General features: G+C 37.6%; 1 protein-coding gene across 1 annotated transcript in view; it reads right to left on the minus strand.

Moving 5' to 3' along the window:
• The window catches only part of PFDN1 (prefoldin subunit 1), a 74,007-nt gene extending 60,593 nt beyond the window's left edge, over positions 1 to 13,414 (minus strand). The window contains exons 1-2 of the mRNA XM_061423661.1: positions 13,308 to 13,414; positions 10,592 to 10,758 (exon numbers count right to left, since the gene is read on the minus strand). Coding sequence (XP_061279645.1) covers positions 10,592 to 10,758; positions 13,308 to 13,340 — 200 coding nt within the window. The 5' untranslated portion in view covers positions 13,341 to 13,414. The remainder of the gene's footprint in view (positions 1 to 10,591; positions 10,759 to 13,307) is intronic.
• Between the last annotated feature and the right edge of the window lie 4,554 nt (positions 13,415 to 17,968).

A 17,968-nucleotide genomic window follows, 5' to 3' on the forward strand; every position in this document is an offset into this window, starting at 1 on the left:
TTGGACACTGCAATGATTACTGTTCATGATTTTAGCAGATGCTACTGGTTGGCTATCCAATATCTGTTCTTTGTTGACAGAGCCCCAGTTTTGTCTGGGTAGCCTGCACTGTTGAGTGACTCCGGGAGGTGAATCCTGCAGTAAATCTTGGTCTTTCCTAATTATGGCAGTTCCAACCCCGAAGATTTAAGCCAAGCATGTAGCTCAGCTCTTGTTGTGAAGTATGAGAGATGGTCCTTTTGATGACTTCAAGGAAAGATTCCTTTGCTCACAAAAAGTGACACAAAAAAACATGATAACTTTCTAACTCTGGATGTTGTCACATCTGAATGAAATCCTTGGAATTCCTGCAACCAATCTCAAGATGAAGCTGGCAAACACAGCGGGGAGGGCAGAGGCAAGAATACTTTAAAAAGTGGAACTAAAGCCCAAAATACAGTCCCTGAGGAAGACTAATAGGCACAATATGGACAGATCTCAGAAGTATTAAGCTTAATCAAAGAAGCCACAAAAGGAGTATATACTATAATGATTCTACTTATATATTCTATATAAAGTTCTAAAACAGGCAAAACTAATCTACAGCGATAGAAATCTGACTATCAGTTGCCCAGGGCAGGATTTAGGGGAGTGCGTTGACTAAAGCAAGGAAGAACATTTTAGAGAGATGAAAATGTTCTATATCATGATTGGAGTGTAATCACCACTTTGTCAAAATTCACCCAACTCTACTCTTAAAATGAATGCATTTTACTATATGTAAGTTATAGCTCAATAAAGTTGATTTAAGAAAGATAGACAGTTAGTACTATGGTATGTCAGATGGTTTAAAGTGGCAGGAGAAAAATAAAGCCAAGGAAAAAAAAAGAGTACACAAGGCAAGTAGGTGGGAGGTGAAGTATGCATTACCAATTTTAAACTGGGCGGTCATAAGAGTGGATATACGTATATGTATAACTGATTCACTTCGCTATACTGCAGAAAGTAACACAACATTGTAATTAACTATGTATCAATTTTTAAAAATTTAATATATTGATAAATAACTAAATAGGGTAGTCACAAAAGGTCTCAATGCCTACTTAGTACAGACTGAAGGAAGGGAAGTTATAAGCCATACAGACATCTGGAAGAAAGATCTATATTTTACAAGAATCACTCTCGGACTTTCTTGATGGTGCAGTGCTTAAGACTCCACCTGCCAATGCAAGGGACATGGGTTCGATCCCTGGTTGGGGAAGACTTCACATGCCAGAGGGCAATTAAGCCCAGTGCATCACAACTGCTGAGCCTGTGTGCTACAATTACTGAAGCCCTGTGCCCTGGAGCCCGTGCTCTGCAACTAGAGAAGCCACCACAATGGGAAGCCCACAGACTGCAACTAGAGAGTAGCCCCTGCTTGCCTCAACTAGAGAAAGCCTGAAAGCAGCAACAAAGACCCAGCACAGCCTAAAAATTAATTAAAAAAAAAAAAAGAATCACTCTGGCTACACAGTTGAGAAAAGCTATAATGTGGTAAGGATGGAAGCAGGAAACCCATTTAAGAGAAAACTGCAATCCAGTGACAGTTTAGACCAACTTGGTAACAAGTAATGTGCAGATTCTAGACAAAATTTAGACAGTCTTTGCTAACGGACTGAACTTAAGACTAAAAGAGAGGAGTCAAGGATGAGCCAAGATTTAGAAGAACTAAAAGGAAAGAAAATGCATTTGCTGAAATGAGAAAGACTGAAGAAGGAACTGGTTAATTTGTAAATAATAAGAATTTTGTGTGGAGTCCCATCCCAAGATCACAGTAGCAAGGCCTCGTACCAAGGCCATAGATGCAAAGCCCAAAACCAAGGTCACCGCTGAAGTTGAATGAGCCCCTTTGTAACCACTGCCTGCCAAAAGCCCCCCTGATCATTACCAGCCAGCTTCCTGACTCCAAATTAGGCAAAAATGCCACTCCAGTACTCACCCTATAGCACCCTAACCAATTACCTAATGCCATCCTTCCAGTAGGATTCTTCTTTGTCCTGAGGCTATAAAAATTGGGTACTTAAACCGTGAAAAGCGACAGCTCTCCCTGAGCCGGCCTGTTGTTCTCACAGCGGGCTCTCCCTGGTGTGTCACAAAGTTGGCATTTGCAATGCTCCTCACTATCTCTGCTCTTTGTTCTCAATAAATTCACTCCTTTCTGAAATACTCTGTGTCTGGAAATTCTTTTCCAACTCGTCAACCCTATTCAGACTGCCACAACATTTTGGACTTCCCTGGTGGCACACTGGAAAGAAATCCACCTGTGAAGGCGGGTGACAAGGGTTCAATCCCTGGAGCAGGAAGATTCCACATGCCATGGAGCAACTGAGCCTATGTGCCACAACTACTGAGCCTGTGCTCTAGTGTCTGTGCTCTACAACAAGAGAAGCCACTGCAATCAGAAGCCTGCACACCAAAACAAAGGGTGGCCCCTGTTCGCCGCAACTAGAGAAAGCCCGTGAAAAGCAATGAAGACTCAGTGCAGCCAAAAATACACAAAATTTTAAATAATAATAATATTTTTATTTTAGTCAAGTTAGTTTTGAGATGCCTATTAGCCCATCAAAAAGAAATGTAAAGGAAGGAGGTAGATATCTCCAAGTCTGGAGTTCAGGGAAGGGAAGGTAAAATTCTGGGAGTTGTCAGAATACAAAAAAGCATTTAAAGAGATAAGCCTGGATGAGATCACTAAGAAACTGACTATATATAAGAAAAGAGAAAAAAAATCCAAAGGCTGAGATGAGCCCAAATAATATTTGGAAATGGGAAAGAAAAGGAAACAGTGAAGGAGACTGAGAAGGAATGGCCAGTGAAATTGAAGGAAAACTAACAGGCAGTATCCTAGAAGCCATGGGAAAAAAGCACATAAAGGAAAGAAATATAAACTGGACTAAATGCTACTGATAAGTTAAAGAAGATGAGGATTGGGAATTCACTGGAATTATTTTTAAAAATCATGGTTCCATCAGGAACCCAATTTCATGTAAACATTCCTTGTTCTAGATGAGTAACTCATATACTGACAGGTTCAATCTGTACTAGTTAAAAACCACTGTGTATTTTTAAATCAAAGTATTATTCCAAAATTAGAAACAGTAGTATGCTAATCTATTTTAAACATGACACTTATTTTTGGTCACTACTTGGTATTCTAAGCATTCTGGTAAATAATCACCTCTGATGTTTACCACTTTTACTCTGGCCTCATCAAAACCTAAACATTTTCACACATAAGCATCGAGCTATGCTATAAATTTTTCCAAGATGTGATCTTTATTTCACTCGTAGGTTAAAATATAACACTGGATAAACTAGAATCACCAGATAATAAAAAATGAGTACTGAAGAACACAAACAGAAGACTATTGGTGCAAAAGCAGAAAGTCACAGAGAAACATAAACACAATTTGGTACAAGCACAAAAGAGTTACACACATATAGGATGCATACTGTGGTCCAAATCTTTTTACCCTAAGCCAAACAATGTAAAAGGCTTTGCTTAGGCCAATTATGCTCTTACCTATTTAAAGATACATTTTCAATACTGTGCTCCTGCTGCTGTGAAATTTTGATGTAAGAATATTTCAAGTCCTCAAAGGGTAGCCCTTCAAAGCCAAAGGGTAGTGTTTTCCAAGTAATCTGGTTCATTTCAAGGTAACTGATCTTAGAACAAGAGTTGGTAATGAGCGTTTCTGGTCAGAACAACGAGATAACGTTCTCCCAGAATGTCCATTCAAACCTAAATTCTAAAAATAAAGTGGGCATGCATTCTTCACAAAACCACAGGCACTAATGGTGCATGCAACACAATGCAATCCTAATTATTCTATCTGGGCAAAAGACATTTGCAATTCACAGCAATTCCTGACAAAACTAATAAATTAAAAAAACACCAATAAGTCATTACTTATATATTCATATATATGGACTGGCTCTTACCTTTTAAGCCAGTTTTTTTTTTCTAGTTCTTTTTTGGATGTTTCATTAAGCAGATTATGTTCCTTGACCTGACCATATCAGTCTTCTCTCAAACAGATTAGATAACAAGTTGTTCCTAAATTTGCCACTATGAGATAAGTGACAGCTAAAATCAGAAAATCCTTGGTACAGCTTAAAATTGATTGTTTTTTACTTCAGAGAAATTCAACCTGATTTAAGTCAGTTACAGCACCCAAATCCCCAAGGACAAAGTAACAAAGTTCAAGATTACTGCTAGCTTTATTTTTATTTACAAAGGAACAACAAGGTAATTTTTTTCACCCTTCCCTCAGTTAACTACATTAACTTCGTGCTTAATCACCAACTGGAATACACTGTACCACAATCCTCTCATGTTGCTGATTAATTACTTTCATGCAACAAAAGCAGATGGGGAAAAAAAAGGCAGGCTTTTTGATGTCAGGAGATGGCAGAAGCAAACTCCTCCAAGTAACGGTTAACAAAATCAATCAATTACATTTACCTTTTCTCAACAAGTTCTAGCATAAATGAACCAACCCTACAACAAAGACACATTAAATAAAATTTTTATTTCAGTATGTTTGTACATCCCAAGGTAAGTGTACAAACTCTCTTTTTTTTTTTTTTTTTTTTTTTACAATAAACTCCTAATTAACACAACATTTTGGAAATTAATTTCCAGTGTTTCAATGAGATTGTTTGGATCTTGGAGGACATGGGAGGGGAAGAAGGGAGAGAATTATTAAAACTACTCTTTCTGCAGAAGAAACATAGCTATGTCATTCCTACGCAAATGTTTGTTAACTTCTCCTGGCATAAAAACAGTGATGTCATTCTACACACCAGTCAGAAGACTTATAATGAACACCAAGTTTTTAAATCACTGACAGCTTAAGAAAATTAAGACTATGACTCAGAAATCTCCTCTCCCTAGAGTATCACATCTGTGGAAGAGGAGACTATGCCCAGCTGGGGTTATATACATACTCAACATCAACAAAACTGAAGTCATTTTCCCCTGCACAACAGAAAGAGTTGTTTTTTCCCCATTAGAACTCTGAGAAATGAAAGCCATGACTTTATACAGCTCTGTTTAAAAACACAAGAAGGGTGGTTCATATTCTATTAGGAAAAGCAGCTCAACATTAAAACTCCTCTTCCTTTTAAAATAAAACCTAAAAAATGATTAAATTTCTTCTTACCTCTGAAAATTATTTTATCTTTGCTTCATTTTCTCTGCTCTAAAATACAGACTAACACCTTTAAAGACAGTATATAAAGGAGCTTATAAATTTGAATTTGCAATGTGACCCTCACACCAAAAGTAGACTGCATTTTTTCTCTCCAACAGTAAGCATAAAATATCTAAACTTGGTTCTAGTGAGACTATTATTACTATAATATCAATAATACTTAACAATGTCTATTACACCAAGATTTGTGGTTTCTCTCCTAATGTATTAGGAATAAAATATAATGCAACTTATCTTCAGCTTTAAAATTACCTCAAATTGACTGGAATATCAACTCTACATAAAGTAAAACGGCTGCAAAACTTAAGACAGCCTGGTTATATCCCTTTTGACTAATATTTAATATATCTAAACCAAGAGCAACTGCAAATGTTTCATCTTGACTTTTCTAAATGTTACAATCCAAATTACAAGTCAACATTCAAGCTATAAATTAAAATCAAAACAAAAACATAACATTCTAAACAAAGGGCAGTTCAACCAAACTGTCACAGTTCAGATTTCTACATCATAATTAGTTGAAAATCTGTTCAATTATTTGGATTTTTTAAAAATTTTGTTACCCATCAGAAATATACCTACTGTTTTCATTTTCTACCTGTGCCACATTTATCTTAAGTTTTATACTTGTGGATTTTTCAACCACCAGAGATCAACCATCAAATTACTTCAACAAGTAGAAATAGCAACACCGCTCCCAAACAGCAATTTCTGCATTGCTAGACACTTATCTAGTTGGTAGATTTATACCATTGTTCATTCTTAGTTCCTTAAATGTAAAAAATATCCACAGAATGGTGGCATACCTCTAAATTAGTTTAAATATGGTACAAAGTTATTTTTAGTTAGGTTCAAGTTTTACAAAGGCACTAATCATTCTTCTCAAAGGCTAATCTACTCAAGTTCCTCTCATTAAAGAAATATAAAGCTTAATTTATCTCTTTTGGAAAGAAGAAGTGTTATTAATGTAATGCTCAAGCACAAAGATATTAGAATAATGGACCTAATATCAAATCAGAGTCTGGATCATACCTATTGTTAATAAAAATAAATTTGACCTTTATTCTAATGATGGTCCTTTCAAACATTAGTATGACTAAATGTCATTTATATGCACTTTCAGATGTAATACTAACTCTGAAAAATATTCTTATTTCTACTATGCAAAGGAAAATGGAAGAAAACTACCATAAATAATTACAAGCTGGTTTTTATTCACACACACACAAAAAAACTACAAGAAACATTCATGTAATATTTATTTGAGATCTGTGTCTATTCCTTCCTTGCATGCTAGAAAGATGAAAAGACAAACACGTCCAACTATTCAGACACATCATTCCACAGTTGTAACTTTCATCATAGTTCTCAAAGCAGTATGGTGAGGTCAGCTCACAAACAGCTTAAGTAGCAAAACTAGAAATTGGTGGTAGTAGTATCAGGCTACAGAACAGCCCCTCCAAAGAATATGAAGTAAGAGAACTAAAATGTGCTGGCAACATGCCAAGAGACTAGATGGACGATAACTTTTGAGCAACGAATATGCAGAGTTTACAGTATACAGCAATTCATTATCTCTTACCCTGTAGCTTGATTTTCTTTGTTTTAACCTGAAAATAGCCATATATAAAAGATATTTAACACTACCAGTTTTCTCCATACTCATGACTGGGAAAGGCATCTGGGCTTGAAATGACTTTGTAAACTAAATGCACACTCTAAAATGAAAAATATGACTTCCATCCTATGTAAGCATAAGCAAGGTAAAATATACAATTATACCAGTATTACTCTGCACAGAACAGCCTTTACTCTCCAAGGATTATACTGCCCTCAGCGTAATCCTAAAGGCTTGGGGTTTTTCTATATTGTCAATGCTGACTATCTCTGCAACCGGTTGGCATTTAGAATTAGTCAATCTTCTCAAAAGATTTAATAAAGAATTAATTCTGTCAGATTAGAGGACATAATTTTGGTCAGAAACAATTCCTTTGACCTTACTCAAAATATGTTAACTTTAAAATTTTCTACTTTATTGAATCATATATTTAAAAAGCATAATAAACTTCAATTCTTAAGTCTCTGACACTTACTAAACATTTCTTTTCTAAAGGACCAAAAGAAAATGCAGTTATTTTAGCCAACAGAATTATATTCAATTCAAACCAACACACATTTAACACGCATTTTGTGCCAGACATTATACTGAGGACTGAGGAAACAAAGATAAATATGTATATGGTCTTTGACAATCTAGTTGGGGAGACCAGACCATTTCAAACTCAATCAGGTTCTGCCCGCTACCCTCATGCCACCACCCACATGCTCTACTAGCTACAGGAACGTGTTAGTAAATCTGCCAGGGAAGATGGAAAACTCTTCAGAGAAGATAAGCTCTGTCTTAAAGGATGTGAATTTCAGGAGGAAAAGTGGGATACTGCAGGCCAAGAAGGACAGAAGGAGCAAAACCAAGAAAACACAAAAACATGGCATGTGCGAGGAAGCCCATGTGACGAGGGTAGGATAACAATTCTGGGTACATGAGCCACTCCCCTTCTACCTTCAGCCCATGACAGACCTCACTGATCAATTAAAGCATGTTTAAGCCCACATGAGACTCAAACTCAACAGGTAACTCAAAACCAATGAAAAGAAGTAAGTCCATGAGATGAATTTATGTGCTATCCTCAGCCTGGGAATAGAAAGTGGTAGGATTTGAGGCTAGAAGGGTAAATTAAGGACAGATTATGAATGACTATGAATGCTAGGCTAACAAGTTTAGATTTTATCCTGTGGGCAACCAAGGATGAACAAAAGATTTTATGAAAAATAATGACATAATCATATCTGGCAAATGTGTGAAGAAAGCATTTAAACCAACACAATAAGGGCAGAAAGAACAGTTCAGAAGCTATTGCTTCTTAGTTCAGGCAAGAGGCCTGAATTTCAGCAATGGTAAAACTGCAGGTTCTAAAACCAAAATGTAATGTTTTAGATTTTATAATTCTTGGTTTTAAAACAACAGTTTGAGAAAAATTAGCATTCTAATTAGAATTCCCTAACAATTTTCAAAAAGGAAAAGAAAAGACAAATTAAGGTAAAGACTAGAGTTAAAGAAGAGTATCATTGTGATTCACTTCTTTAACTCTAGTCTTTACCTTAATTTGTCTTTTCTTTCACAATGATACTCAAGATTACTCAAGACTATAAATTCAGAAATAGCTATTTCAGGCTTAGCATCAAGAAAGAGAACATCCTCATGACCAGACTAATACTCAGCAAGTCTTTTCCTCCTGAGGGCACTAACACTCTAGCCAAACAACAAATACAACTTACCTTACATGCCCCTACAAACTCCAGTGAGATGCACAAAGTACAAAAGACAAATTTAAAACCAAAGTTTAAAACCGTGTAGATATTCCACATTATCTAAACACTTAAAGCTACTTATTTCTTTTAAGAAACATAATTCACATGAAATAAATCTTTTGGAAATACTACTGTTCTACCATTAACTAATTCATATCCCAGCCTTTAAACTCTAAAATTCTTTGAGTGGAATACAACCAATAAGTAGCACTTTGGGCACTAAGCAAAAAAAGGCAACTTGTCTACCATCTCTGCAGAATGTTTAGTAAATGAAATTATTCTATTAAAAATTAAAACTTCACTATAGATTGGGCTTCTCTGGTGGCTCACTGGTAGAATCCGCCCGCCAGTGCAGAAGACACAGGTTCAATCCCTGGTCCCAGAAGATCCCATTCGCCATGGAGCAGCTAAGCCTGTGAGCCACAACTATTGGGCCTGTACCCTAGAGCCCGGGAACCACAACTACGGAAGACTGTGCACCCTAGAGCCCGTGCTCTGCAACAAGAGAAGCCACCACCACAAGAAGCCAGAGCGCTGCAACCAGAGTAGCCCCTGCTCCCCAAAACTAGAGCGCGCCAGCGTGTAGAAACAAAGACCCAGCAAAGCCAAAAAAAAAAAAAATTATTAAAAAAAAAACAAATTCACTATAGATCAAAAGACCAAAGAGTTTTTCTTTTCAGGAGAGAGAAATTCTTTAACAGCAGCAAGCAAAGGCTAATGTAATGATGTGAAACCAAAGCACAACATGTTAACAAGCATGCTATAAAAGCTACCATTACCGTTTTAAGACCTAAGGATATTCATAACAAAGATAAAATTATCCTGCAGTGAATGCCAACAATGCACTTCATGCTACACAGACACATATTCAAGGGTTCTACTTTGTTTTCATCCCAATTCTTTTGTGTCCCAGTAACAAACTCTCAAATTGGAATTTTCTTCCTTTTAAAACAAGCTAAAATGAAAAAATGGACTCCAACAATAAGATTTTGTTTACTTATCCATGCTGTTTATTCTCAGAGAGCAAATCAGATGAACAGTTTATCATAATTTACCTCTGTTTCAAACCAATATGGATTAGCCAGTCATGAGCAGAGTCTATTTCTCATGATGTCATTCTAAAGCCATCAGTAAATGTTACACATGCCGTGCTTCCTTCAAATCAATCACAAAACAAATCATCCTAGACTGAGGTCAAATTCCTTTCCAACTAAAGGAGCTCCAAACTTAAGTAATGGTCCACTTACTAAGTAATATTCAAAGACCAAATTCCAGAAAAACCCTTCTCTTGTACCTCCTCCACTTAAAAAAAAAAAAATCAGTCTCCTTTTAGCTCAGTGTAATGGAATGTGACCTGCAGTTAAGGGCTTTTCCATTCCCATTTACCGCTTAGAGAACATGAAGCAGATGTATTCTCCCTCAGAATGGCAATATAGTTTTTAAAAGAAAAAAAAAGTGAAGTGCAGGTGGTTAATCATATAATAAGAATTAGAACGAACACGGTAAGCTGACTTACTAGATTTCTCATGTTTGACAGAATGAGTATATTTAAATAGACAACTGAATATTTATTTTTGTTTTACAACCTGATCAGACATCTAAGATTCATGACTTGTGTGACTATTAATAATCAGGTTGGGAAGAAGAGGTTAAAACTACAACTACTTAAAAAAAAATCTTCACACACAAAACTACTATAAACATCTTTTCACAACAAATCATATTTTTACCATTGAAGTTACACACATAAGTACCTAAGTATGGAGAGAAGAACATGGAATAAATATTTTTAAAATATACTTCAAAGTTTAAGATTAAACACATCTACCTGGAATTCAGTTTCTCATTTGAAAGAAAAAAGATATTGACCTAGTGTTCTTTAAAGCTACTATGATACTTTAATCCAAGTTGTAAAGTGAACAAATTCTATGACTTAATTCAGATAAACTTCTTTCAGGATAACCCCCTTAAGGATATACTTTACTTACATTCGTCCTACACCTTCATACATGTTAGTCTCATCTACCAAAGTCATAATCTCTGTATCTGTAAGATGTGCATGCTTTTTCGTTCTGTTCAGCTGTTCAATCTGTACATCTGCAAGCTTCACCTTCTGTTGAGTGTCAATAACTTTGGCTTGAAGCTCTGTGAAAGCCTAAAAAGAAATGTCCTTGATTTAGTAGGTGCAATATTTTACAGTAAATGTTTAAATCAAATCTATTAAAATGAAGCCTGCTAAACAGAAAAAGCTGTGAAATTTACCACAGCAAACATCTCAAAGCCAGTCTGCTAAAAACTTGAGCCCTGAACAATTCAGTGATTAGAAGCACTGACCCTCCGTGCAGTTGAAAATCCAAGTATAATTTATAGTTGACTCTCCATATTGCAGTTCCTCTGTATCCCTGGTTCTACATTTGTTGATTCACCCAACTACATATCATGTATTACTCTAGTATTTACTATTTTAAAAATCTGTGTACAACTGGATCCCTGCAGTTTAAACCAATGCTGTTCAAGAGTCAACTGTACTGAACTTACCCAGTCCTCAGAAGATGCAACCTATCTGAAGAAGCTGAACAAAGGCATGGTAAATAATAACCATATCAAGTAGTAGGTACCCAAGGAGTAATAAAAGCTCTAAAGGCAAAAATCAGAAACCCAGAGACCCAAATCAAGAACCATAAATGTAACAACTCACCACATCTGTACTACTCAAGATTATTTAAAGCACTTTCCCACACTTGTTCAAAATATTAACATGTGAAAATTAATATGAGAATACTGACATATAATAAATGTCTCATTTTCTCTTTTCAATAATCCTGAGTTAAGGATGGCAGATTCATCAGCACAGTTTACAAATTAACTAAACATTTTGAAGAGATATAAATGACCTTCACAGGGCTGAACAACTACTAGCTCAAAAACCAAGTACTTAACTTCTTCTGACCGCTAGTTACTGAATCTTTCTACTCTACTATCCACAGTAATATTCAGAAAATGAATATTTTAAGAGAAAGACACAAAAAATTCAAAGCATTGATAAAAGAACTGCATCATAATCTTCATATGTACACAATAAGCCAAATTTGACTTCTGAGTACTCTTAACTCAAAAGGTTTTCGATACTTCTGAAGTGCCTAGAATGATTTTCACATGCTGTCAAATTCTGACTTAATAATAACACCTGTGGCTGCAATACATGGCAAAACGCTACTAAACTTTTATTCTGACTTTGTTCTCACCTACTAGTAAGGTTTCAAAAGATTTATCTAAAGGGGAGAGGAGGTACCCAAAGTTTAGTCTCCATCCCTCCCCCTCCCCCCAAAATTATAAACATATTAAAAGACCTTTAAACAAGTTTCTTCTGTAATTTTATTGGTTGCCAAAACTACCCAATTTAAGTCTGTAATTATTTTCTTAGTTTGCATTCACTGTCCATAGGTTTCCCAGCAACAGATTCAAATAATATTGAGGGGTAAGTCCATTCACAGCTGTATTCTATTGTTAGCTCTCACTAAACCCTAACTTAAATTTGAACTTCTAACAGAAAAAAAAGGTAAACTTTTAAAACACTTTAAGACACAGTTTGCTAAGGAAGCTAGTATATTGTTAAAGCTGAGATAATACAGCACTAGAGAGCACCGTAAGGAGTAAAGGTACAAGTTCCAAACAAAACGCAATACACACACACACAAATCCTCAGAGCAATAATACACTGCTTCATCTAGTACGTGGAAGAGCTACTTCAACTGTCTTATTTCTCATGCAAAGGTTGATCACAAGACAGTCTTAAACAAAATTTGCTCTTCTAACCTCAAGTAGTGGTCAAAAGGTGTGAAGTGAGGCAGAGAATGCAGTATTCTAGAACCAAGCTTGGGCTGAATCTTCTGTTAAACTGTTTCCTTTTCTAGAAAAGTATTGGTTTAAAGTAGATGAAGTCTAGGCTCCTTTCCAATCCCCATTCTCCCTCCCTTCGCCAAAAAAAAGGATATGCTTTTGAGCCGGTAGTGGTGTTAGAATCCTGACAACTCTTAGGTGGTGAAAACGTTTCTGTGTAACACATTTCTAGGCAATTGTTTGAAGAGAGAAACTCAATTCCTTCTGATACCAATTTTATCTGGAAAACTTTGACTTGCTTCTTCTTTGACAAGTCTTTAAAAACGGGGGGGGGGGGGGGGGGGGGGGTTGTTGGCAAAGCCCTAAGATGAACATTGCTATGAGGATACATGACTGAACTGTATGAAGCGACCTTACAAGATATGGGATTAAAGAACTGACCTAAAAACAGACTGGACTTGAAGTTTTTCAAAGCAAATTAGGATACAGAATTACAGATGCTACAGCTCGGGCAAGCAGGCTAAAAAGGCTCCAACTGGAAGCGCTCACTTCAGGCCTCACTATGGAACTGAAGGCACCAAGAGCAACGAAAGGACTCTGGAGCTCGGAACAAGGGAACAAAACCGCTATAGGCTCGCCAAACTTAACCAGGCCCAGCCCAACCGGCTCTTACCCGGCAAAGAGCCGCTCGCCCTCGACTCCAGCCTAAGGAGGCCCGGTACCGCCTTTGAACTCTGAGAAACCACTCCCCATTTCCCTGGGGCCTCTTTCCTTCCGCAGCACTAGAGACTCATTCGATATTCTTGTCCACAGTCCCCTTAGCTTCCAAACAAAAGCTTCCGCCTGCTCAAGACCCTTTTTTACCTTCTTCAACTCCAGATCCACGGGGGCCGCCATCTTGCTTCACTACTGCGCCTGCGCAGTGGGAGAAGCCCGGAAAGAGCGTGGGGGAAGGGCGCGCCCTGAAGGGTTGATAGCGCCTCTTCCTTCTGCGCCTGCGCATGAGGGGGCTGCTTGGTTTTCCTACCTTCCCCGTCGTTATTAACGCCTAAAATAACCGGGATTCCGATTCAGAGTACGTCTTCCCCACGTTACCTATAGGCCTGCCTTGATTCTCCACGTCCTTCCAAACACAGCACAATGCACAGATTTCGTGTGTGGTTTTAAGCACTTCGACAAATAGTTTAGTTTGTGTCGCTAAATTAAAATGTGTGTGGATCAGGCTAAAACCTCTAAAGTCATTCATGCCTTCAGTGGGTCCGGTGCTGTCAGGGAGGGATGAGAAAAAATCAGCCTGAGTTTCAGGCGTGGCAGCATGGAGAAGACCAGAAGGCGTAGTTGAAGTGTTTTCCCAAAGAACTTATTTCTATTGAATGCTCTCAGAAGACCTTGTAGACACAGGAGTTCTCACGAGAGACCAAATTTCTTTTTAAAAGAAAAGAAAAAAAAATGCAGATTCTCTGATCCTCATCCCAAACTTTATTAGAATCTTTGATATGGGGCACAGAAATATGTACTTTTGCAAACTCCTTTTATGATCTGGTCTAAGTGGTCTGCAAACCACATTTTGAGAATCGGCTGTAAAATAGCTGGCATTTGAACCAGAAGGATGACTAGAAGGATGGACATGAAAGAAATGGATATCTTCCTTACTCTAAAAACCTGTGAGTCAGAGGAAAGGGCAGGGAGTTTGGAACTAAACAAATCTATTCAAGGTTTGGTCTACATTGAGCATAGGTATGTCTGCTTCCATTTACTAGTTGTGTATCAATAGTTTGTCTCCTCATTTAATATGAGAATGACAGTATTGACCTAACAGAGTTATTCTGAGGAGTAAATAAGGTCAGGATGGAAAGCTCCAGGCATAGCACAATGCATACAGTAGGCACACAATAAAAAGCTGTAATTAAGTTCATGTAATTAGCATTGTTATATTTGTCTTTCAAGGTCCAGCAAGCAGACACGTAATATGTATCCTTTATGTATTTTTTTATTTTTTACATCACTCATCACACAGATCATAAATAATCTCTCCTCGGAATTTCAAGACTACTTCTGTTCCTTTTTCAAGACACATGACACTTTATGTCTTAAAAAAAAATTTTTATTAGACTTATTAGCTATTTAAATGTCCATCATTGGATAAATGGATAAACAAAATGTGAGAACATTACACTAAGTGAAATAAACCAGTCACGAAAAGACAAATACTGTATGATTCCATTGTACGAGGGACTTGGTGGTGGTGGTGGTGGTGGTGATTGTGTCTGACTCTTGTAACCCCACGGACTATAGCTAGCCAGGCATCTCTGTCCATGGGATTTCCCAGGCAAGAATACTGAAGTGGTTGCCATGTCCTTCTCCAATATAAGGGACTTAGAGTAGACAAAATCATAAAGACAGAAAGTAAAATGGTGTTGCCAGGAGCCAGGACGAAGGGATAGAAAGGAAAAAAATGTTTAATGTATTTATTTATTTATGGGTATACTGGGTCTTCCGAGAAGGCAATGGCACCCCACCCCAGTACTCTTGCCTGGAAAATCCCATGGACAGAGGAGCCTGGTAGGCTGCAGTCCATGGGGTCGCTAAGAGTCAGACCTGACTGAGCGACTTCACTTTCACTTTTTCACTTTCATGCATTGGAGAAGGAAATGGCAACCCACTCCAGTGTTCTTGCCTGGAGAACCCCAGGGACGGGGAAGCCTGGTGGGCTGCCGTTTATGGGGTCGCACATGACTGAAGCAACTTAGCAGCAGCAGCATACTGGATCTTCATTGCTGCGGGGGCCACTCTCTAGTTGTGATGCATAGACTTCTCATTGTGGTGGCTTCTCTTGTTGTGGAGCACAGACTCCAGGGTGCAAGGGCTTCAGCAGTTCAGCCACACGGCTCAGTAGTTGTGGCTCCTGGGCTCTAGAGCACAGGCTCAATAGTGTGGTGCGTGGGCTTAGTCACTCCATGGGCATGTGGAATCTTGCCAGATCAGGGATCAAACCAGTGTCTCCTGCATTGGCAGGTGGATTCTTTACCACTGAGCTACCAGGTAAGCCTAGGAATTCTTGTTTAATAGGTGTAGAGTTTCAGTTTTATAAGATGAAAAGAGTTCTGGAGATGGATGGTAGTGATAGTAACACAACAATGTCAATGTATTTAATACCACTGAACTGTACACTTAAAAATGATTACAATAGTAAATGTTAGGTATATTTCACCACATTTTAAAAAATGAAAAAATGTATTTGTTCTTTTTTCAAATCTACATGTTCTTTTCTTTTTCATAGTGATATGCAGTGGTATATTCTGGCCTAATGGTGAAAATAATTAAAACATAATTAACATAACTATTTTTTAATTTCTTTATGTCTTATCAGTTGAAATCTTTGGGGTATGAATTCTTCCACTGTTGGGCATCTGCTGGTCTTTCTTATGAGAGCTGATTTTCTCATTTGACTCATAAATTTTTGATTAGAACCCGTCTTCAGTGTCCAGCATGTCCATGGACTACAGAAACGTCTCACATTCACTTTTTTTTGCTGCACCTTGTGGCTTTTGGGATTTTAGTTCCCTAGCCAGGGACCGAACCCAGACCCTTGGCATGAAAATACCAAGTCCTAACCACTGGACTCGCAGGGAATTCCTCCACATTCATTTCTACCAGATCCCTGAGAGAGTCATAGGTTCCAGACCAATTTTTATGCTAATTCTTGATACTACATGAATGAAGCAAACCTAGGGGAAAATAAACTTTGCCCAGAGCATAAAGTTGGCAGAATGTGATCCACATTTATGGATGGGCAGCCACTATATTATCACCCTTTTATTTTGGACTTCAAAATAAATGTTATTGCCTTTCCCTCTTTAGAGTTTCTAAAATGACAGGAAGACACTGTCTATGAAAGCCCTAAAAAGTTTTCAGTCCTTGGACACTTGTCTAGAGAATAACCATGCTGAGCTTGCTTCTATTATTTTTATTTAAAAAAAAAAAACAAACAGCCTTCACACTGAAAACTTCACTAGTACAGGGATATACTCCTGAGGTGCAAAGAGACCACAGTTGTGGAACTTAAAAAGTGATCCCCTATTACCCTTCAGCTCTGCCAACCCATGCACAATACCCTTATTTATTCATTCAACAAATATTTATTGAATATCTGTTAGGTCCTTGGGATATAACAACAACAAGAGACAAATTCCCTGTCCCCGTGGAGCACACATTCCAGTGGGAAAAGAGAAACAATAAACATTGCCAACAAGTAATTTAATAAACTAATTAGTGTTATTAAGAAGGAAACAGCAATGTGCTTAGAGGCTGCTGGGTGGAGGCCACTTATGTGTGGGAAGCTCTCTGGAAGGCCATAACATTTGAAATCAGACCTGGAAAATGAGAATTAGATAGCTGTGCAAAGAGCTGGGGAAACAGCCTTCCAGACAGAAGAAACAGCAAGAACAAAGAGTTTAGGATGGGAGCAGTCTTGGCATATTTGAAGAACAAAAGGAAGACGCCAGCATGGCTGGACGCAGAGAATGGTAGAAGGCAGTGACATCAGAGAGTTGCACAGAGGGCCGGACCATGAAAGACCTTTAAGCTACAGTCAGGGATCAGAGTGTTATTCTGAGTGTGATTATAAGCCAGTGAATAATTTCAAGCAGAGGACTGATATGATCTGAAGAGATTGATATGATTCTATTTTAAGGAAAGCATTGTGGGTTCAAGGTGGAGAATGGATTGGAAGGAGCAAGCTTGGAAGCAAAGAGACCAGTTGGGAGACTACTGCAGTGGTACACGAGACAGATGCTAATGGTCTGAGAATGATGACGATGGAGACAGATAGCAGTAGATGGATTCAGGTAGAGGTTACTAAACTTAATGAAGGAATGGATTGGGGGCAGAGGGGGTGGCAATGAAACAAAGAGATGAATCAAAGATGATTTGTAATCTCAAAATAAATATGCTGAGTGAGAGAAACCAGATGAGAAAGAGTAACATGCTGTATGATTCCATGTCTAAAGTTCTAGAATATGCAAACAAATCTAAAGTGACAGAAAGAAGATCAGTGGTTACTAGACAGACTAGGGGTGGTGAAACCTAAGGAAGAAGCACAAGGAAGTGATTACAAAGGAGCATTAGATAACTTTTGTGGTGATGGATATACTTATTATCTTAATTCTGAAGGTGGTTTCCTAGGTGGAAACTTATCAAAGTGTACACTTAAACATATTCAGTTCATCATATGTCAATTATATCTCAATCAAGTTGTTTTAAAAGAAAAGCAAAGACTCCAAGGTTTTTGACCCAAGCAAACTATTAATAGTTGAATGATAATGTCTTTTACAGAGAAAAGAAAGTTAATTCTTATGATATAGCCTATAAGCAGTTTCAAAGCTACTCTATAGGAATAGTAAGAATAATCTTTCTCCCTGTGAACAGACTGTATTAGTTAGAGATACGTTCAGCTGCTATAATAGAGATCCAAAACAACAATGGCTAAAACAAGATAGAAGTTTCTTTCTCTCCATCTCAATCAT

Source organism: Bos javanicus, chromosome 7, assembly GCF_032452875.1.
Source record: "Bos javanicus breed banteng chromosome 7, ARS-OSU_banteng_1.0, whole genome shotgun sequence".
Taxonomy (NCBI): Eukaryota; Metazoa; Chordata; class Mammalia; order Artiodactyla; family Bovidae; genus Bos; species Bos javanicus.